Here is a 23,887-nt window from a genome sequence, read left to right on the forward strand (position 1 = left end):
CCCGTGCCCTATTAATTACCTTCTCTCTGGCATTGGCCATTATTCTCTCCACCTGTCTCCTACTAACAATATGCTCAGGTAATCCTTATTCTTTATCCAAAACTAGTAAACAATTTAAAGACCAAAAAACCCATGCTCTTCCTGGATCTTGTTTCTCTAACTAACCATCATCCCTTCTCTCTATAAACAGCAAAATCTGTAGAAGCTTCTACTCCTAATCTAGAAAAACTAGTTATCATGAGGCTGATTTCCTAGTGGTAATTAACACTTCCTTAACACCTAATTTCCTACTGTTTTTCTAGTCCCATCCTGGCTGATATTTTGGCAGCCATTCTCAAACTCCCTGCTTCTGTCACAAGGACCTACTCTCTAAAGTTTCTTCCTACCCTTATAGGCTGTCTCTTCTCTTCTTGACCCTAAATGTAGGCATATCTCAAAAGTTCTGTCCCTTCTCTATGTCAATCCCATCTATTCCAGTGTTTTAATTATTAATATCAATCTTACACAATAACTTCGAAACCTGTCTCCCTCAATGTGACTTTATTCTCAACTGCCAGTATAGAATTTCCAACACTTAGCTGGAATTTCTACCTAGAAATCTCAGAAATACTTAAAACATACATATCCAAAAACTGAAGCTTGCTTATATGGACCAAGCTCTCTTATTTCTGTCAATGATATTCACTATTTTCTCCAGCACCCAAGCCCAAAATCAAGTTATTAGAAATAACTACCACCACCACTGCTTATTGAGCTCTTACTATGTTCTTTGCATTTTTCTAAATGTCTTTAGAAATATATAATTTAATACTCATAAAGCCATATAAGGTGGTATTATTGATGACAACACATCATAACATCATATATCTTCGTAAGTAATGGAACTAGATTTCAGCCTAGCACCCAAACTCCAGAGCTTCCACTCAATCACTACAGTATCCTGGCATCTTCTTTTTGCTAGAGGAAGGACACAGAGCTGACAGATGGCAGTGATATACATGGTGTTACAGAAAAGAGAAGTGAGGAAACCCCAGCACTATGGCAAAGGTCCAAGCAGCAGAGTGGAAATAAAAGATACAGTCAGCATATTATTAATAATTACCTGGCACATGTAGACATATATGAATACATGCATACACAAAGAATACACACAAAATGGGAAATAAACCAGAGATAAAGTTCATCTAGTATACCCATCTTTGATTCCTACATATCTATCCAGATTTTGACTCTGAAATACTATCCAAAATATCAATTCTCGTTTTCTGTAGCCTATTTCAGTTTCTTCCTGCAACACTATGATAGCCAACTGATTATCAACTTTTATCTTTCTTTTTTTTTTTTCCTTTGAGACAGAGTCTCACTCAGTTGCCCAGGCTAGAGTGCTGTGGCATCAGACTCGCTCACAGCAACCTCAAACTCCTGAGCTCAAGCAATCCTACTGCCTCAGCCTCCCGAGTAGCTGGGACTAAAGGCATGTGCCACCATGCCCGGATAATTTTTTCTATATATGTAGTTGTCCAGCTAATTTCTTTCTATTTTAGTAGAGACGAGGTCTTGCTCTTGCTCAGGCTGGTCTCTAACTCTTGAGCTCAGATGATCCACCCACCTCCGCCTCCCAAAGTGCTAGGCTTACAGGTGTGACCCACTGTGCCTGGCCTGATTATCAACCTTTTTCTATCCTCCAATCTTTTATACCAACCACACTTGGATTAATTTTACAAAAGTGTAAGATTAATCCCATTACAAATTAATCCGAAGTGTTAAATGATATCCTGGTTTCTATCCAAAGAACACTATAATTCAATTACAATATCAATACACAGCCCCAACCTTGTATTTCACTCTTACCTCTCACAATTCCCTTACATGTACTCTTACTTTTGGCCAAACTGAAGTATTTAATTTCCCCTAATTGTAGTTTCTGGCTTCCCCTCTCTTTTTAAAATATGTTATCTTTTATCAGATTAAGGTATAAGGGCTATGCAAGCAGCCACCTGTGAAGTTTTACATATTTTCTAACACCTGAACTAATTTAGATAACATAATCACTTGATGCTTCCAAGTTTGATAAGCTGCCACCTGAAATGCAATTCAAACCAGGTACTTCTTGAGGGATACTAGACATTTTCATTCTTGGAATGTCTATTCAGATTTTGTATTGCATCTTTAATCATTTATGACGACATTTTTACTGAAAATTACCTGTTTCCCATTGAAATTTTTGAATTGATTAGCATAGACCTGAATATCATTTTTATCATTGCCTCTACATGGTAGTTTTATTACCTTTCTCATTTAACATTTCATTTTCGTTTTCCCTCTTTCCTTGATTGGCTTTTAAAAAGATGTACTGATTTGATTGGTATTTTCACACAATCAGTGTTTGGATTTATTAGTTCAAATAGTTTACTGTTTCCTAATTCATTAATGTTTTTGCCTAATCCCTACTTATTATCCTCAATACTAATATGAATTTATATTTAAATAAAAAATGATTTAAGAAAGTGCTTTTAAATTTCCATATAAATCTGAACTTCAACAAAAAATCCTATATATGACACTATATATGTTTGTGTTAAGTACACTCTATGATATTCATGCAATGAGGAAATCACCCAAAGATGTCATTCCTCCTAAGTGACATATAACTGTATATAGGTGATTACAGTTGTATAGTTGAATGGTTCAACAGAACTGTAATCAAGGAATGAGGCTTATATACGTCTCCTTACAAGTTGAGTATTTTTGGTAGTTGACCTAATGAATAACTAATCTTGGTAACTGTTTTGTGAATGACAGAAAAAAAGAAATATAGTTTATGGGCTAATTTTATTATATTATTCAAATCACCTGTATACAGTTATATGTCACTTAGGAGGAATGACGTCTTTGGGTGATTTCCTCATTGTATGGATATCATAGAGTGTACTTAACACAAACCTAGATGGTATAGCCTATTACTTCTAGGCTTCAAATCTATACAACACGGTACTATACTGAATACTGTAGATGACTATAACATAATTGTAAGTATTTGTGTATCTAAACATAGAAAAGGAACATTAAAAATACAGTAAAAGGGATATAAAAAACAGTACACCTGTATAAGGCACTTTCCATGAATGGAGCTTACAGGACTGGAAGTTGCTTTGGTTAATTCAGTGAGTGAGTGGTGACTGAATTTGAAGACCTAGGACACTACTGTACATCACTGTACATTTTATATAAAAACTGTACACTTAGGTTACACTAAATTTATTTTAAAATATTACTTTCTTCAATGATAAACTTAGCTTTCTGTAACTTTTTCACAAAAAAATTTTTATCCTTCTATACAGATTTTTCTATTTTTAATTTTTTTTTTAACTTTTTAAACTTTTTTTGTTAAAAACTAAGACACAAACACACATGTTAGACTAGGCCTATACAGGATCAGCATCATCATTATCACTCTCTTCCACCTCCACATCTTGTCCCACTGGAAGGTCTGCAGGGGCAATAACATGCATGGAGCTGTCATATCCTATGACAACCACGACTTCTTTCTGGAATACCTACTGAAGGACCTGCCTGAGGCTGTTTTACAGTTAACTTTTTTAATAAGTAGAATGAGTACATGTTAAAATAACAATAAAAGGTATACTAAATATGTAAACTAATAACATATTCATTTAGTCTCATTATCAAGAATTATATACTATAGCTGGGCATGGTGCCTCACGCCTGTAATCCTAGCACTCTAGGAGGCCGAGGAGGGAGGATCGTTTGAGCTTAGGAGTTGGAGACCAGTCTGAGCAAGACCAAGACCCCGTCTCTACTAAAAAAAGTAGAAAGAAATTGGGTGGATAAATAAAAATATAAATATAGAAAAAATTATACAGGCATGGTGGTGCATGCCTGTAGTCCCAGCTACTGGGGAAGCTGAGGCAGTAGGATTGCTTGAGCCTAGGAGTTTGAGGTTGCTGTGAGCTAGACTGACACCAGGGCACTCTAGCCTGGTCAACAGAGTGAGACTCTGTCTCAAAAAAAAAAAAAAAAAAAAGAATTATATACTACACATAATTGTAGTTGCTTTTCTTTTATGACTGGCCAAACAAACCCAAGTTTGTTTACACCACATCACCACAAGCACATGAGTAATGTGTGGTACTATGACGTCATGACAACTAATCATGTCACTAGGTGATAGGAATTTTTCAGCTTCATTATAATCTTATGGGACCACCATTGTATATGCAGTCTGACATTGACCTAAACATCATTGTGCCGCACATGACTTTATTTTCTTCCTTTTTGCTTTCTTGAAGTACATGAAAGATTCTTATCATTACTTTTCTATCAATTTTTCATTTCTTCCAGGTTTTGCTTAATGAATTTTGCCATTATGGTTAACACATATATGAGCTCATAACTGCTAAGTCTTCACATGGAATGTACCCTGTGTCAATATGAACTGACATTTGTGATCCATTTTTTATGCTTTAAATGCTACTCTGATAATGAGATCCTGTAATCTGCTTTTGAAATTTAAATTTGCCTGATATATCTTTAATCAACCATTTATTTTTAAACTTGAATTGTTTTATGTAAATCTCTTATGATTAATTTCTTAAAAACAGAGACTTGAATGTATAGCCTATATCTTTCAGAGATAAGATACTGTCATAATACTACCAGAACAGAATACTACCTTAATACCATAACACAAGATATGTACAGTTTTGTTCATATTCTGTACATCAGTATTCTCAGATCATCTTTTCTAGCACAAATTCACAAACTAGATTCCTCAGTTAAAGCAAATTTCTATTTCAGTAAGTGTTCACTGGCACTCCTAAACTCAGAAATAATGTAGAAGATGTTTCAACATAATAGTGTTTGCTTGAAGCTTGGAAATCTACACTTCAGGATGATCACAGTAAGATTATTATAGGAAAGTAATTCAACAAAGGAAGAAATATGGCTCTTAGGAATGACTATTATTATAATTATAACATATAACAGTAGTTACTATATATTATAAGCTACTTGCCAACATTCTACAAAAATCCTTAATGCTCACAAAAACATGTAAAAGGTGGAGGGGGATAAAAACCTACCTATTGGGTACAATGAACACTATTTAGGTGATAGACATGCTAAAAGCCCCCACTTAAGCATTATTAAAGGTATCCATGTAACAAAAACACTTGTATCTCCTTAATATTTTGAAATAAAAAATAAACTATAACTTTACAAGATCGATATTATCACCTCTATTTTAAAGGTAAAAAAACAGTCCTACTGCAAATTATCTTGCTCAAAACCAGGATCTGGATGTCAATGTGAATCTGAATCTCAAACTTTTTTACTTGGGTGTCCTCGGTTTTACTAATAGTATGGACACTAACTTTTTGAATGAAGCCAGAATTTCTTTAAGCTCTTATTTTCCCTGTCTACAAAGAATCTCCAAGTGTTACAATATTTCAGTTCTATGAAACTAATTATAACTATACATTAAATAGTTGTACACACTCCACAGAATCCTTGAGAGTAAATGCTAAGCAGACAATTGATACTTTTTTTCTCTGACCAGCATCCTTCCCCCTCCTTGAGTTTTCTTTGGGAAGCTATTATTCATCCTGTGCTTGGGGATGTCAGACCCTACTCTTCTGTTTCAGATACATGCCCTACTCAGAGAATTCTATTCCCTGGCCAGATGTTTGGTTCAGGAATGGGCATATTCCCCAATCCAGGGAAATCAGGACTCAACCCACGAACTTTTTGCTTAAATTACAGCTCTCTTCCCATTGCAGTTGCTAAGATAGATAGAATGTAAACCTGAAGCTACTAAGAACCATACTTTGCCATTACTCCTGGAAAGCTTGTCTGAAAATAAAGTATATACAGAAGAGAGAAGACAAAGGGAGGGAAAGGAACAAAGGGAGGGAAAGGAACAGAGAGAGAAAAAGAGAGATTCTTGGCTGTTAAGCTTCTAGGTCTAGGCCAGAGCTCTCAGATTATACAAATCAATAAATGTCTCCTTTTGTTTAAACTACTTAGAGTTTCTTTGACTTGAAACTGAAAGGTCCTTGTGCATTATAAAGCAACTGCTTTTTTTTTTCCTGTTTATTTTTTTATTTCCACTTTGGGAATCAAAATAACAAAGAAAAATAATTTGGATAGAACATAGTACAGCAGAAAGAATAGTGGGTTTCAGGTTTAAAGATGTGTTTTGAGTTATTATACTGACAAATTATATGATTTAGGACAGGTTGAAATTTGCAGATCTGTCTTATCCATTAGAATGGGTTCGAATTAAGTAACTGTTACAATCCTTCAAGGTATAAAAGTTCTACAATTTATGAATCTATGGATTGGAATAACAGGCTTAAATAATGTGTATCAGAGCAACGTAGTTTAGTACAGGAAAATTAATGTCCAGGAAAATTTTTAAAACAGTAATTACAGCTTGTTTTCAATAAAGAAATAAAATTTCATTAGATTACAATATGGGGACATTTAGTAAACAAAATTTTTGAAATCTAAGATTAAAACATAAAAACTGGCCGGGGTTGGGCATGGTGGCTCACGCCTATAATACTAGCTCTCTGGGAGGCCGAGGCAGGCGGATTGCTCTGCTCGAGGTCAGGAGTTGGAAACCAGCCTGAGTGAGACCCCGTCTCTACTAAAAATAGAAAGAAACTAAGTGACCAACTAAAAATATATATATACAGAAAATTAGCCGGGCATGGTGGAGCATGCCTTTAGCCCCAGCTACTCAGGAGACTGAGGCAGTAGGATCGCTTGAGCCCAGGAGATTGAGGTTGCTGTGAACTAGGTTGATGCCACAGCACTCACTCTAGCCTGGGTAACAAAGTAAGACTCTGTCAAAAAAAAAAAAAAGAAAAAAAACAAAAGAAAGAAAGAAAAAAGAAAAAGAAACTGGCTGGGCACAGTGGCTCACACCTGTTATCCTAGCAATCTGGGAAGCTGAGATGGGAGGATCCTTTGAGCTCCAGAGTTGGAGATCAGCCTGAGCAAGAACGAGACCCCGTCTCTACTAAAAATAGAAAGAAATTAGATGGACATCTAAAAATGTATAGAAAAAATTAGCCGGGTATGGTGACGCATGCCTGTAGTCCCGACAACTCAGGAGGCTGAGGTAGAAGGATCACCTGAGCCCAGGAGTTTGAGGTTGCTTTGAGCTAGAGTGCCCTGCTTTGCCAGGGCACTCTAGCCCAGGCAACAGAATGAGACTCTGTCTCAAAAAAACAAAAAACAACCCCTCCCACACACACACAAAAACATAAAAACTAATTCCCTAGAAAAACTAAATTTCCTTTTCTTGAGATCATTTAAAGTTGATATTTTATTTATTTATTTATTTATTTATTTATTTATTTATTTATTATTTATTTATTTATTTTTGAGACAGAGTCTCACTGTGTTGCCTAGGCTAGAGTGCCGTGGCATCTGCCTAGTTCACAGCAACCTCAAACTCCTGGGCTCAGGTGATCCTCCTGCCTCAGCCTCCCAAGTAGCTGGGACTACAGGCATGCGCCACAATGCCCGGCTAATTTTTTCTATATAGTTTTAGTTGGCCAATTAATTTCTTTCTATTTTTAGTAGAGATGGGGTCTTGCTCTTGCTCAGACTGGTTTCAAACTCCTGACCTTGAGCGGTCCACCCACCTTGGCCTCCCAGAGTGCTAGGATTACAGGCGTAAGCTACCACGCCCAGCCTTAAAGTTAACATTTATTATTTCTAGAAGATTTAGGTCTTCATTAAAGATAAACTCAATGAGCTCATGTAGAGTTCATAATGTATAAGAATTTTATCTCTAATAATTGATATGAAAACAAAGAAAAGGAAAAGAAAAAGCAGCTCAAATTTTTTTCCCTATAAGTTGAATCAAACTTTCTTCATAGTTTACAATAAATGCGTGAGTTATCTATTAAAATTCTGAAACATAAGTGCAGATGTAGACAGTGTGGAGCACAGGATTAGAAGGGAACCAACTCTAGGAGTTTCCCTGCAGCATGCTTTCTTGATTTGGGGGGGGGGCAGCTTGCTTTTGAATAATTTGCCAAATGTTAATAAAGCAAAAGTATCAAATGATTCCTAAGGAAGTGTAACACAGTTGCTTTCTTGTAAATTATTGGAAAAAAGGTAGGAATCTTCCTTCCCACAAGCAGTTACCCCATTCTCAGAACATTTTTCTTTCTAGGACATATCAGTTGTTTGACTTCTCTGCAACATTCAAAACTTAATGTATTATTTGGACATTATTAATACAATGCTACATTTTATGGTCAGTTTACAACCATCACTCTGCCATCTAATTTGCACCATGTCTGCTGAAGGTATGTCAACACTCTGAGACAAGTTATTTTGAAGAGAGCTTCTGCAAAGTCTACAGATTCTTCACCAAAACAGGATTGCCTCCACTCTCTTCAAAAAATATAAAATAAACAGAAAAAAAGAGATTCTGCTCCTGTATGTCACCAGAACACAATTTTCTTTAGTTTCTTAATGTTTCTCTATAAATTAAGCATACAAGCAAAATAATATTAAAGACAGTTATAATAAAATTAAGCCCATACAAATTACAAAATAGATGAAATGTAAGCATCTCCTGTTACAGTGATTCACAATTATAAAAATGCAATTCCACAAGTGCAACCTAAAAGGTAATATTGGCAAAAAGAAGATAAACCTATTTTCAGATATTTCAAGAATAAAACTACTTTAGATAATCAATTATAAGATACTTCTCAGAAAGAATTCCACAGTTGTACAACCGCTTTACCATGCTTAGCTTTCTTATGATGAAATTAGTTATTCATCAAAGGTTAAAAATTCATGATTTTATCACTACTCTAACCATTAGGTAAACAAGTGATATCTTTGAAAGTTTTAAGACAACTAAATTTCAAAGATTTTGAGGTAGGCTGCAGCATTATAATTCCAAGACCAACAGCCTCAATATGCTCTCATTCTCTTTAAATCAGGGGTCATTAAATACTCTAGCATCTGTAAGGGAGGGTATAAACTGAGGAGTCTTTCAATTTCATCAGTATTATATAGCCTTGCATGGGAGCTTGGCCCCATACAGAGATTAATTGTCCTAAACAGTCTCAAAATTCTTTTGCAGTTCCAGGATTTGTGGACTTGATAGTGTATAAATAAACAGTGTATCAGGGGACTCAAATTTTACTCTCAATGCTGTTTTAACTACTTGATAACATTGATTATAATACTTCATCTTTCTGGGCCTATTTTTTCATCTATAAAACAAGAAACATTCCCAGGAGTGGAACCCCTCCATAGACTTTTATTCACTATATCTAGTTTTCTAATGCTGTTTCAACCTAAAATGCAAATGCTACCATTTAGTAAAAAAGTCAACAATATCTGCTCATAAATTTCTTTTTGCCTTTTTAAATAAACATATGGATAGAAGTAGGAACACATTAGAATATTCCTTTAGATCCTGTGCATAATTCATCTAAAACATGGTCTAGGTATATTAATTAAGCATGAGCTAAGTACAGTAGTGATTTGACTCCAAGATGCAAAAGTGATCAACTTCAGCTAAATTACTTAACTCTGAGTCTTAATATCATGTCACAGTTAAACATTAACAATTTTATCAAATACATGCTTAACATATGTACAGATCTCCATTTTCTACTATTAGCCATTACCTTTCACCTGAGAAAGAGTCCAATCTATAAAGAGGATGAAAAATATACAGTGCCTAGAGCAGTTCTACTGAAGTGGGTACTACTACATTTTACCGCATGATACTATAGACTTTACATTTTATTTTCATAAGTACCTCTCTTGCTGTCTTTTCACTTTGGCCCTATTTCACAACAAGATCCCATAGGACTTGCCATTTTGTCAAATAGTCTTTCCTCATCTCTAGAGAGAAAGAGAATCAACAATATGATCAGATTATGATGACTAGAATATCTTCCCACTGACAAAATATGCCCTCACGTTTTGATTCTGAGGACTATTCTTGGATCTAATTTGAACTGGCAATAGGGAAAATGAAATGTAATAAAGTTTAAGTATCCTTGGGTTTTACTTTTATTCCTGAACATGATAAGATGGAAAATATCCCAAGTGTTTCTCATATGGCAAATTCTCACCATCAGCACAGCATATAGCCAATTATTCTGCAGAAGCACCTATCAGACAGGGAGTGTATGCATATGTGTGTGGGTGGGTGTGCGTAAGAGGGAGAGAGAGGCAGAAAAAGAGAGCACATGTGAGAGTACAGCTTAGTTAGAAAAGCCTACATCATTACAAAAACCTTTATTTGCCCCAACTCGAAATCCTTGATTAAAGCACCCTACCAGGTTATTGACTGTAACTCCAAACAGACAAAACAGAAAAGTCACACAGTTGAACCCATGGTGAAGGCAAGTACTGTGTTTCCCCGAAAACAAGACAGGGTCTTGTATTTATTTTTCCTCAAGAAGACACCCTAGGGCTTATTTTCAGGGATGTGTTACTTTCCCCTCAAAGCCTCAGCCTGCAGCACACACAAGATGGCCGGGACCTGACAGGGAGAGCCGACCTTGTTGGTGGGGCTTCCCGTACCTTTCTGGTCACCTCTGGGACAGTAGCTATCAAGATGGGGCAGATGAGAAGGGCTGCTCGTCTTCTTTACCACTCTTCGACAAAATGCATGGGTTGTGCAGCTACGCTGCATAGCCACGCCCATCACTAGGTCTTATTTTCAGGGTAGGGCTTATGTTGCGCAAATGCTTAGAAATCCTGCTAGGGCTTATTTTATGGGTAGGTCTTATTTTGGGGGAAACACGGTATCTTAGAAATAGTCAAACATATTTTTAGCCTGGAATAGAAAAGTAAGACTGATATAATATTTCTATCAAATGCTTTCATCCGTTCCAAAAAAATTGACACTTAAAAAAAAAAAAAAAACTCTGAAGCAGATCATGAAAAGATAGGAAGCACCATTCCCTTCAAGCATATGACTTCTTAGTATAGCCAACTACTAGTTTTCATCAGATGCACGCATGTGACACAATCAAATGATGATTCTGATTTGGAGTCCTTTTTGAAAACTTCAGGGAACACTGACATTTTCAAAATGGTGAAGTTTCTTTATCAAAAACCTTTCGGAGAAATCTCAGTATTCTATAGACAGACAGTACACCTTAATGCCAGGTAATACATCTGGTTTTGGTGCACTGGTAGAGATAGAAGCTCTCCATGTCATTGTCATCCCTGCTTTCTTCATCAGTATAAACTGGGGTGTGCAATATTCTATCATCAATCCTGAAAGAAATCTTATCTGTTGTTGTGAAAGTTTTCTACTCCTTTAGGAGTGTCAAGTCTTGAATCATAGCCTGTGTAAGAGGATTTGTCATGAAAAATCTACTGTTGTGAAGTTGCCAAATTTATGAAAGCCAAGACTTTCAATCAAGAGCTTCTCAAGAGGTTTTGTCAAGAAATGGGAGCAACTTTGAAGTTCTTTGGTATACATAAGTTCACTGGCTTTCAGAAGACAAAATCTATAGCCCAATGCTACTGTTCACTGGATAAAATACAAAGCCTTTTCAAATAATTTAACTCTTCAATCACTTCTCAGCATTTTAGCTAAGATCAAGTGTGAAAAGTTTAACTCTTCAACCTTAAATTAAAATATGGAGTTATAATGCTTTCCTTCCTAACACAGCACTAATGATACAGATCTTGCCAAAAATGATCTCATTAACTTGAAGGCAAAGAAAATGATGCAATATGAATTTATCTGAAGAGTCTAAGAGAATTCTTATATCTTGACACAAGCCTACTTTCAATGGGCAAAAAAATCTACACATTCTACTTACTCTTTCGTTCATTCATGAAATAGGGTTTTCAGCACTTGTTTTCACCCAAACAAAGTCAAAATTGATCAGATATCAAAGATGACAGAAAATTTGCAAAGTCAAAGTCAATGGTATAGTTTCAACTTGTTATTTTAAAAGGTAAATAATAGCTTTCATTAAAATTTACTATTGAGCAGAACTAAAGCTTAATTTTGGTTAATTTGTACCACTTAGATTTATTCATTGCTCTCAACTAATGGTGGCCACTGGTTTTTGCATGAAAAAAAATGTGACGTAATTCTTATGAAGTTTCCCTTTACATTCGTTCTATGTTTAAAAAAATAAGTTTCGGTGCAATAAATACTGTAAGCAAGATTTTATGTTTATGTATACCACGCATATTTTTGGTGGAAGAACATTGATAGCTTTCATCAGTTTTTTTGTTTTGTTTTGTTTTGTTTTAACGAGACACGGTCTCCCTCTGTTGCCCAGGATGCAGAATAGTGGCACAATCATAGCTCACAGTAATCTCAAACTCCTGGGCTCAAGTGATCCTCCTGCCTCAACCTCCCAAGTAGCTAGGACTACTAGTCACCACACCTGGATAATTTTAAAATTTTTATAAAGACAGGGTCTCACTATGTTGCCCAGGCTAGTCTTGAACTCCTGGCCTCAAGTAATCCTCCCACCTCAGTCTCCTAAAGCACTGAGATTACAGGCATGAGTCACCACTGTTCCTGGGCTTTTCATAAGATTTTTAAAAGGTATATAACACAGAGAGCTCTAGGACCCTAATGTAAGTCAAGTAAGTTCTGGCTCTACATTATACAACTTTTCTATTTTACTAAAAATATTTTTTTACCTGATTTCTTTTCTATTACCAAAATGTCTGTTGGTCATCAAACCTGTTTTAAATTTCTACCATTGTCTTTGCTACTGTATTTTAATTTTATCCTTTTCTCTATGCTTTTCTTCCCCTCAATCTCTTTTCCCAGTGCTGCCCTGCATATATTCACTTGCATGTAGGACAATTTACTTTCTATACTTCTAATCAGTAAAACCAATTGTTTCCCTCCAGATGATGATAGGATGAACCAAAGTAAACATCTTCAGATCCTCAGTTCTATAATTCATTCCAGTGCAATCATCCCCGGGTACAAACAATATGCAGAAATGTAGGCAATCTGCTACAATTTTCAACATTTACCAAAATTACACACTAATATAAGATTCAATTTTGTAAACTATCTCCAATAAATAGTACGTTGGCATCCTTATATATAATTCAAAAAAGTCACAAAGACAAATAAAGGGTTAGAAAATAAGATGAGAAAGGGGCAAAGGAACAAGGAATCAATGTAACTACAGAGCTTTAAATGATGGATATGTTCACCTCCATTTCTGTTCTGAAGTTGAATTAAGAAGAAATTAGCTTAATCTGGAGGAGAACCTTCCTGATTATAAAAATTATTAAAACTAGAATAAATTTTTTGCAGAAAGTTATGACGTCTTCCTCCCTAGAGCTCATGAGTTTTTCTATCTACCAGAGTGTTTAGGTTTTGACCTTCTTAGAGATGGAGGAATGTATAAAATCTCTCTGTATTAAATGTTAACATGGTCTGCCACACTTACTATCCAAAGAAATAGATCCCTTGAAAATCATTGTGAAAGTTCTCCCATGAGTTTGCTTTTTCCTTTCAAACATACTATACAAATTAATCATTAATTTTCAATATAGTCTTTAGCTTCCTGAATAATTAATCTTTGGTTAATCTAATTATAACTACATTTATAAATATTCATATGGAAAAATTTTTATGTATTATAAAAGGACCACACTTTATTTACTAGGTAATAGCATCTAAGTTATTATCCAAAGACATTCTATTCTCAAGCAAGCTTCAGAAATATCAAACTTACTTTTGATTAATATGCTGCTTTTTAAAAATACTATTTTAGAAGGATTTTATGAGACCAAATTTGCAACACAGTTAATAAGCAAGATTTGCTAGCATGATATGAAAATGGTAGCATGGTAGCATGAACAGAAAAATGGAATGTATCAGGTGTTTGCCCATATAAAAATTGAGGCAGCAACTGATTAAAAAAATTAGAAGAAATAAGGATTAACAATTATCTTTTTAAAATCTATTTTCTAGGAACTGGGGGTGGGAAGAAGGGTTGGGCAATGGGGTAATATTGCTCTAATGGTACAAAGTTTCAGTTAGACAAGATGAATAAGATTTAGAGATCTACTGAACAGCACAGTGACTATAGTTAATAATGTTTTTATTGTATACTTGAAAACTGGAGAGTAAGTCTTTAATGTTCTCACCATGGTTACAGGGAGAGATGAGAACATTTATGTGAGGTGATGGATAAGTAGCTTGATTGTGGTAATCATTTCACAATGTATAGATATACCAAAACATCACATTATACTATAAATATATATAAGTTTTATTTGTCAACTATATACCTCAATAAACTGAAGGAAAAAAAACTCAGAACCAAAATCTCTTCCAATAAATTCTCAGATCTAGGAAAAGGAAAGGAAAAACATCAAATATAACTTACCTTTTTGTCTCTGGTCCTTACTTCCCCATAGAAATCTAGGGCCTCTTGTGCCTTTAAAAATTTGCCCCGATGTAATAAATATGCACAAATCATTACACCAGTTCGTCCCTTTCCAGCTTTACAGTGAATTGCTGCAACATGATTGTCATCTTCACTTAGCCATTGGTCAAGATCTTCACAAAAGGGTTTGATAAGTTCTAGCTGTGGTGGATTATGGTCTTCAAAGGGATACTGTGCAACTGTGGTAAAAAGATAACCTCAGAATAAGAAAAAAAATCACTCCTGAATTTTTAATTAAAGTACATTAACTTCAGAAATGTTGCAAATAAACAACATGTATTTAAAAACTAGAATCCAGAGAAAAATAATTTATTGCCTGTTAACTTTCTAATTTTTAAATAGAAAATATTACCTCTCACTAACTCTTAAATGTACCGGTAGACAGGGAGACCAAGTATTATTTCCATACTTTATGTAGTAGGATAAATTTTGGGAATTTATGCTATACGGAGAGGTAACACAGGTCAAAACACATCAGAAGTAAGAGCTGAAGCCAAAATGAAATGCCACATAAACCTTTTGTCAAGACTCTGAATGCATTTTCTAACAAAAGGAATAATAATATTTATAATATTGCATCATCACAAAATATATTCCAAAGAAAGTATAGATTATGAATAGACTCAACTATGGAAAGAATTACATTTCACATTCCATGAAATAAAAATGCTAAGTGTGCTATTTAAAAGCGGTCCTGCAAATGTTAGTGTTATTTACACATGACTTTTAAAGGCATTTACAAAAGAAACTGGAAAAAAATTACTTACAAAAAGTATACAATTGTAGTAAAGTTTATCAAATGAAGTTTCAGGTCTTTTCACATGAATTATTAAGAATCCAAGACTTCTCTGTCCCCTATGGTCAGAGTTGAGGTTTTTTAAAATTTGTCTAAAAATAGGACTTTAGATATATCACTATTAAATTTTCTTAGTATCCACCTTGGTATCCCACCTTATTAAGATCCTTAAAAATCCTGACTGACGGCCGGGCGCGGTGGCTCACGCCTGTAATCCTAGCTCTCTGGGAGGCCGAGGCAGGCGGATTGCTCGAGGTCAGGAGTTCGAAACCAGCCTGAGCAAGAGCGAGACCCTGTCTCTATTATAAATAGAAAGAAATTAATTGGCCAACTAAGATATATAGAAAAAATTAGCCAGGCATGGTGGCGCATGCCTGTAGTCCCAGCTACTTGGGAGGCTGAGGCAGAAGGATTGCTTGAGCCCAGGAGTTTGAGGTTGCTGTGAGCTAGGCTGACACCACGGCACTCACTCTAGCCTAGGCAACAAAGTGAGACTCTGTCTCAAAAAAAAAAAAAAAAAAAAAAAAAAAAAAAAAATCCTGACTGATATCCAATGTACTAATTATACCCTGTTGTCTAAATATGGGAAAAATGTGTCTTATATTGTCGATAAACTCACGCATAATGTGGTACAGCATACAATCAATTAAGTACTTTGGTGTGACAGAAAAGCTCTTCTGGTAGACAAGGAGTGCCACTATAGGCAGTCGGCAGGACAGCTTTCGCTTAGACATCTGCCTAACTGTGCTATCATTCCATCTTCATTTCACCAGTGGCACACAAAAACATCCAGGAAAATCTGTTACACATCTACTTAAAGGTAGATAAACCTCAACTAAAGCATGCTTCGCCTAGTAAGCAATAGCCTAAATCCACCAAAAAAAGCGGGGGAATAATTCTTAGTGAATCTATATTAACTCTCAATTGTTAGTGATTTAGAATTCTCAAACCAACTGTTTGAAAGTCCACTCTAGATTTTCAGGAAGGATCAATGGCATATACATCAATCTGTAGCTCATAGAACCTACTTTCTCTTTTTGACTATCATGCAGCATCTGCCAAGCTTCTCAACTCTTCAGTTCTCTCATGGTTTCAGGAGTTCCACAAATACAAGCAGAAGTTTTTGTAGGCTCTGAGACAAAATTTACTTATGCCTAGAGTAGAACTCATTTAAAGCAGTTCCCTCCTCTCATCTATCAAGCTCCTCTTATCCATATTTATTATACTCTTTCCCACCCTTGTATATCATTGCTCAACACAAAAGAGTCAAGTAGTTCTACTTTCTCTCTATAATCACTTACTATTACACCAAATGCCTCAAACAGTAGGTAAATGCTCTCCTTATTCTGTTGTTAGTCTAGGAATTTCTCCTAATTCTTAGTCTATTCTGCATTTTAATCTTCCTGACAATATTAATAGGTTTATGTGATACTTGTTCCTAAAGCACAAGAGCAAAATTAAATTTATTTTTTCAAATTATCTAAGATTATTCTAAAGATAAATATCTCAATAATCTAGATGATTTGTTATTTTTATGACAGTAAGATATAGTCTATTGGTTTTAAGTTATGCAACACACTACAGTACATTCATACCTACCTCTGCAGTTAAATTTGGCGGTGTCATAATGTCTTTCAGCACATCTAAAAGAAAAGTTTAAATGTGACATAAAGTTACCTTTTGCACTTACGGAGGAAAGAAGATATCAAAGTAAGCAAACATTTCGTGAACCTTTATAATGTGCCACGCATTGTGCTAAGTGTTTTATATTCACTATTTCATTTAATCCCAAGAATTCTATGAAGTAGATACTGTTAATCCCATTTTATAATTAAGGAAACTGAGTCTTAGGTTAAGTGTATGCAATTAGAGTTTATATATTTGCTTATGAAGCTTGTGATACAGCTGCTAAAGGTTTAAGTTAAAAAGAAAAAAGAAACCTATTATGCTACTAATATGACATACTGCAAATTCAGCTGCATCCATACCTTCAAATTTCCTCTATGGAATTTTGCATGCTATTAGAAAGTATTTTTCTTTTTCTTTTTTCTTAGTAGTTTGAGTTGCTGTTTTAAGGAATGTATTCTTCATTTCACAAGAAAGTGAAAACAACTATTTTCAACTGTTATCTTTAACTCACAGTTGAACACACTCAATTCTCAAACTATTCTTCAAAAGATATATGTTAAAAATAGTAAAAGCAGAAAGGGGGAAAGGCAACACACGTAACCTAAACATCTGTACACCTATAATATGCTGAAATAAAAAAAAAAATAGTAAAAGCATAAGGGCAAAGGGATGCTAATCTATTTTGACACAATGCTTACTAAATTTTTTAAAAACCAGATCTTTCTCCCTTTTGAAAAGCCAAAGTTCATCTTTTTCAATAATCTCTCAGGTTATAAGTTTTAATTTAAAGTATGAAAGTAATGAAAGAATAAGTAAAATGAGTACAGAATAGTAAAATGATGACTTAGCATTGCTAAAATATGCTAATATTTGTCCTTTTAATAGTCATATGTTATTGTACAGTGGCTTATTAATAATTAATAGGTCATTTTTACACACATTAAAAGGCATAGAAACGGATCCTCTATCAGCTGTAGTATAGAAACGAATACCCTATCAGCTGTAGTCAGTAGCATCCTGGTAACTCCAACTACTAATGAAAACAAATTAAAAAAAAAAAAAAAACTTAGCATTTTAAAACAAATAAAGGTCTGTACCTCCTTAACCAATTTCAAAATTCCAAAAGTGCTAAATATCTAACATTTTGCCTAAGTTTATGGCAAACTCAATTGAAGCAGATCCTGATCTGAGATCATGAGATCTCAGATATATACAGTCCTTAACTAATATACTTAGAACGAACCCATTTCATTCTATGTACTGTTTATGCAATACAAAGTATATGCTTCTGTGTTACTTTTTTGAAAATTGAAAAATTCTGAATACTGAAACATGCCTGGCCCCAAGAGTTTCAAATAAGTGATTGTGGGCTTGTATTATACATTTAGAAATTCTGAAAACATCTACAAAGTTCCTCTACTTTAAAGAGTTTCAAAACCAAATTTGAACAAAGGTTGAACTAATTATAAACAAACTGCAATCCACTGGTTTCTAACTGGCCAGACCTTGATATGAAATCAATTTTCATATTATCACTCAAAATAAATTTTTTTCCTTTTTAGTATATTATAATTTAGTATATTAAGCTCTGCTAGAAAGAAAATTTATTTTTTAGTTATGACATATGCACACATTGCATCCTTGTTGAATATTTTCATACCCACTGATATGAAAAACATGACAAGAAGAGAACTGACCAAGAGAATACTCACATTTTATACTTTCTTTGGTACAGATTGAAGAGGAAAAATGGTCAACAGGTGAAGAATTCATAAAGTATTTTATAAGGAGTGATGTAAAGGTTTAGAGGGTAGGAGAGAGAAGTAGGGCTAGAAAGCAATCTAATTAGTTGATCTTATGACAGCGGAACAGAAAATAAACATAGTTTTGTGCCACTTCAGCTCTCTAAAATGCCCATACTTTCTCAGGATCTCAGAACATTTGGTTTGACAAACACTGCTTAAGATCTCCTTCATAAAATGGTTCTCAAATATTACTGTTAAGAGAAGTATCTGTGGAAATAATGACTACTAAGTGTCTACTAGATGCAAACACCTTACAAAGGTGTTTCCATGTTTTTGTTTCATAAAACGTGATAATAGTTATTATTTTCCTTATTTTATATATGAGAATGCTAAAATTTAGAGGAACACTTAAAAATTTGCCCCAAATCACAATATATAAATCAAAGAACCAGAACTGAATGAAGCTCAGTATCTCTGATTACAAAAATCAAACTTTTTCTACCACTGCTCCATAATTCCACTTATAATAAAATGTATAAAAAGTTTTAATTACAAAAGCAATAATAATTTTTTTCAAAGCCAGCCTTCCTAGCAATAATTGTCACAAAAGACAGAACCAACAGTGACGGTAAAAAACAAGAAAAAGTTACGAAAATCTTTATAGGTTAAGCATAGAGAATATGAGGGTGTATATGCTGGGGACTGGCAGTGATAAGTGTGCTCAGGGAAGCAGCTAGCAGGGTAAAGATGAAGACTTTCTTAATTAAAATCTTCTCTGATGAATAAATGTCATCCTTACACTTACACAGACACACACACACACACACACACACAGTTTCCTTTAAATTTTTTGTAGTATGTTAGTCGTAAGTCTCTCAACAAACGAAATTAAGGACACACAAATGGCAAATGTGGTTTAACAATTTAAATTTAATCATTTATATTTCCTTATAACTAAAACTCAATTTAAAAGATACTACTTTTTTTCATCATTACCTCATGTTGTCTTATATGAGATAAGAGAATGAAGAAGCATTGAAAAAGAGTTTTTATGAAGTAGCAGACAAAGAAAGAGATGAGATTAATAGGAAAAGCTTCCAGACTTGTAGACTTGCCATAGAATTAGCTAGGTAAGTAGGTTTCTTCTTTGCTCTCTTCAATAAAGCTATCCCTATCTTACAAAAGAAAACTTAATAGATAAAAATTAGTAACAGCTAAAAGTTTACCACAAAATGATAAAGTATATCAAATAGAATATGCAGTGAAATATAGTAAATACCTTTAAAAAATTAGTATCCAGTGCACACTTTAGTTCCCCAAAAGCAAGAACTATATATGCCTTTATTCCCTACACCTGCCCTCCTTCCTGCATCTCTTCCAGAGTACAGATTATATGAAAGAAACAAAAATAAAATATACATGTACAAAACAAACTGATTAATCTACTAAGCATCAGTATGCCTGAATCTGGTTAATGTTATGGGACTAATTTTGCCCTTTCTTAAATGCCTGAAAAAATATAGAGATATAAACAGATACAGTTTAATTATTAGAAAGTCCACATTAAGAACTCTTCTTCATCCATGTATATCATAATTTCTATGAAGCATTTAACATACTATTAATTATGGGTAAGTCCAGTACAAATATTTTCAGATCTTCAAATTTATGTGTGTTTGCAAAGACATATACATCACATGTAACTATTACCCTAAAAATAAAAGAAATAAAACAGAAACACCTGCTGCTTGCCAGACTCATCCAGAACCAGAAATATAAACAACAGCAGAAAGAAGGTAGAGAAGATGGGAAAGTGACATCAGAAATCAAAACATGCTACAACGTGGTGGCTCTAGAAACTTCTGACATCAGTAAAATTTAGGGAAGTTAAAACAAATAAAAACAAACACACAAAAAAACCAAAGGGAATACTGGCATAAACAGTGGATGGTCTACTACCATATGTACCTGTATGACCTTGTCCAACTCACTTAACTTTTCTAGGCCTCAGGTTCCTCATCTGTAAAATGAGAAGGTTGGACTAAATCTCTGTCAGGTACTTTCCATTTCTGAAAGTCTATGATTCCATGTGGGAAGGTATGTTAAAATATATGCATTAAAAGCTATCCTCAACTAATAAAGAGATAGTTCATTAACTTGGGAGTCCAACGTTTGGAAATACAAAAACAAACAGGCAATTTCCTTGGCTATCCCCCAACTCCAACTATAGCCATAATGGTGTAAGTGGCCTATAATACTGGCAGTTTGAGCCTAAGTCCTAAGTTCTGAAAGCAGGAAGCCACTACATACAGGAATGAAAAGAATTTCCTTCCCTTTCTTTGGATATGTTAAACTGGAATAAAATTTTTTAAAAGGTAGAATTTGTCTTTAGAGTCTTTCGATCTCCATTCCAGGACTTTCTAAATGCCCAATCCTGAGAGTCGAAGCCTGAAGTGACTCGTTTAATGGATTCAGCTTTTGACAGTTCTTGTCCTTTTTTTATTTAACTTCTGAATATAGTTGTGCAAAAAGTACAAAGCTTTGTGGTTTTTATTTTCCTTCAGAGAAACACTATGGCATCTGCCATGAGGCTTTTAGAAATTAATCAGGAAAAGAGGAAGAACCCTAAATGCACAGACCCTGTATAAGCTAGGCCCACCTAAACTTAAGCTTCTATAGCACCTTTTACTTTCTTTCATCATGTTACCTATTAACACCGCAATTCTCCCCACACACATACATACATACATATATCACAATCTGATCATAATGACTTATCTGCCATATTCTAAAATCTAAACACTATTATGCCAATAAGCTTCTTACTTGCCATTCCTTCAGCCTACAATGCCATTTCCTTTCCTCTTAGGCCAGAGGGTCAACCCCTACTGATTCTTTTCACCCTTGCTCAAACATGCCTTCTTTTATGGAATTTTCCTTCCCTATGGAGTAAAATTACCATTTCCACTGTTCCCTGCTCTCTTCTATACAACAATTATCTCTTCTATAATACTTTGTCTGCCTTTCACATTAGACTACAGGCTACTGAAGGACTGGAATTACATCCTACTCATCTCCATACTCCTCAACATGTTTTATAATGTCTAGCATGCAGAAAACATTCAACAAATATTTGCTCCATTGTGAATCTGAGAAAATCAGTGAAAACTTACTAAGAGTAACAACAATATTGGTGTCTACTCAGTGCTTTTGAGATCTTGTCAGAACAGAAAGATCACTAAACTAAAGAGAAAAAACAACATCCCACAAGGCAACAAGACAGAGAATCTTTCATCCTTTTTGGTAAAGATTTAAATGCCTGCCACAGACAGTAGAGAATCTTGATCTTACATCTGACAAATAAACTCTACATTAAAAAATTTCCAACCAGGTGCCGTGACTCACGCCTGTAATCCTAGCACTCTGGGAGGCTGAGACGGGTGGATTGCTCAAGGTCAGGAGTTCAAAACCTGCCTGAGCAAGAGCAAGTCCCCATCTCTACTAAAAATAGAAAGAAATTAATTGGCAAACTAAGAATATATACAGAAAAAATTAGCCAGGCATGGTGACACATGCCTGTAGTCCCAGCTACTCGGGAAGCTGAGGCAGAAAGATTGCTTGAGCCCAGGAGTTTGAGGTTGCTGTGAGCTAGGCTGATGCCACAGCACTCTAGCCCGGGGAACAGAGTGAGACTGTCTCAAAAAAAAAAAAAAAATTTCCTATTCATGATTTATAGATATCACATGGGAAAGAGAAAGGCCAGGTAGAAAAATAACATATTTATGTGCCATTTTTAAAAAATTAGAAAACTGGCAATATTTAGGGAAGGAATTAGTCTTCAAAAATGGTGAAGATTTTCTTCTTTCCTTCCTCCTCCTTTTCACATGTCTACTCCCAAAGTCAAAAGAAAAAACAAAAAGATACGGTCAACTACTTCTATCAAGTGGGCAATCCTTAAAACCCTTCCCCAGACAAAAGAAACCACCCAATTCAACAAATTTTAGATAACATATTTATGTTACATACAGTTAGAGAATACCCTAATAGCTTTTTCAGTCAATTGACCTACAGACACAAAATAAACAAAATTATATTTGCTCAGCAGCATACCTCCAAGGAAGATGCCATTAATGCTTTCACAAAAGCTCTACCGTGAATAACACTTCAAATTACCACGTGGTTATGGGCTCAAAGATGGGCTAGATGCCAAGTCATTTAAAGCAGATCAAATAACATGAATCTGTGCCAACATTGTTTTACCTCATTACTACACTTTCTAAACCTAACAATGTTCGAAAAATGTTTTCAATCAGACTTCTTGAACTAATTGCTTTAGTAACACAACTCTGTTAAAATAAATCTTTACCTCATTCTAACAAGGAAATAACTTTTACTTAATAGTTATTTTAGAAGATACTTGCAAGCATACAAATAAGAAAACATACTTACAGATTGTATATCTTGTAATGGTTTTTATGCTTTGAATCCAAAAACCTTAAAACAAAACAAACAAACAAAAAACCACCATTAACAAAAATTAGCTAGTATTTGAAATTACATTAATACTATTGAGAAAAACCAAAAGACAAATTCTATTTTTCCTAATCTCAATACCATTTAAGTAAAAATAAATAAATAATTCAAAGAACTATCCCCTCCCTGGGTTTAAGTTAGTAATCATGTCATTCTCATATAATTATTACATTACAGATTTATACAATCTGAAGTAATGCCAGAGCTTTTCATACAATGAATATTTTCATAATTGTGTCTTCAGCCTAACATAAGATTGAATAGTGAGACATAACTTCTTTAAAAAGCAGCTTTAGCATTTAGTTCGAGTTCACGTAACTCATATAGATTTGTAAGAAAAGTCATAAGCAATCAAGTACTTTAAAAAATAACCCAGAAAATCAGACTTTTGAAAGATGTATTAACCATTACCTCTGTACAAAGTGTATTAAGCATTTTCACATATATATTCTCATTTGACCCTCACAAACCTCTGAGAGTTGGAGCTTATTTACATTTCAGAGGAGGGAAGTAGATCTCAAAGAGTTTTACAGAACTTGCCCAAGGTCATATACAGTTAATAAGTCAAAGAATGAAGACCAAAGACCTCAAGACAGTCATGAAACTAAACAACAACAATTACAGCTAACACAAGTACTTACTATATGCCTAACATTATTTTAAGCACTTTTTGTATATAAATTTGTTTAATCCTCAAATCCTATGAGGTAGAC

At 34.5% G+C, this 23,887-nt stretch overlaps 1 protein-coding gene across 3 annotated transcripts in view; it reads right to left on the minus strand.

Moving 5' to 3' along the window:
• Nucleotides 1-23,887, minus strand: part of PTEN (phosphatase and tensin homolog) — a 100,534-nt gene that overhangs the window by 20,736 nt on the left and 55,911 nt on the right. For 2 of the 3 annotated variants that reach the window (XM_012762897.2, XM_076009996.1), the window contains exons 3-5: nt 23,091-23,135; nt 16,867-16,910; nt 14,412-14,650 (exon numbers count right to left, since the gene is read on the minus strand). In XM_012762897.2, the coding sequence (XP_012618351.1) occupies nt 14,412-14,650; nt 16,867-16,910; nt 23,091-23,135 (328 nt within the window). The remainder of the gene's footprint in view (nt 1-14,411; nt 14,651-16,866; nt 16,911-23,090; nt 23,136-23,887) is intronic. The other variant, XM_012762896.3, reaches the window with a different exon arrangement.

The sequence above is a fragment of the Microcebus murinus genome, chromosome 14 (genome assembly GCF_040939455.1).
Source record: "Microcebus murinus isolate Inina chromosome 14, M.murinus_Inina_mat1.0, whole genome shotgun sequence".
Taxonomy (NCBI): Eukaryota; Metazoa; Chordata; class Mammalia; order Primates; family Cheirogaleidae; genus Microcebus; species Microcebus murinus.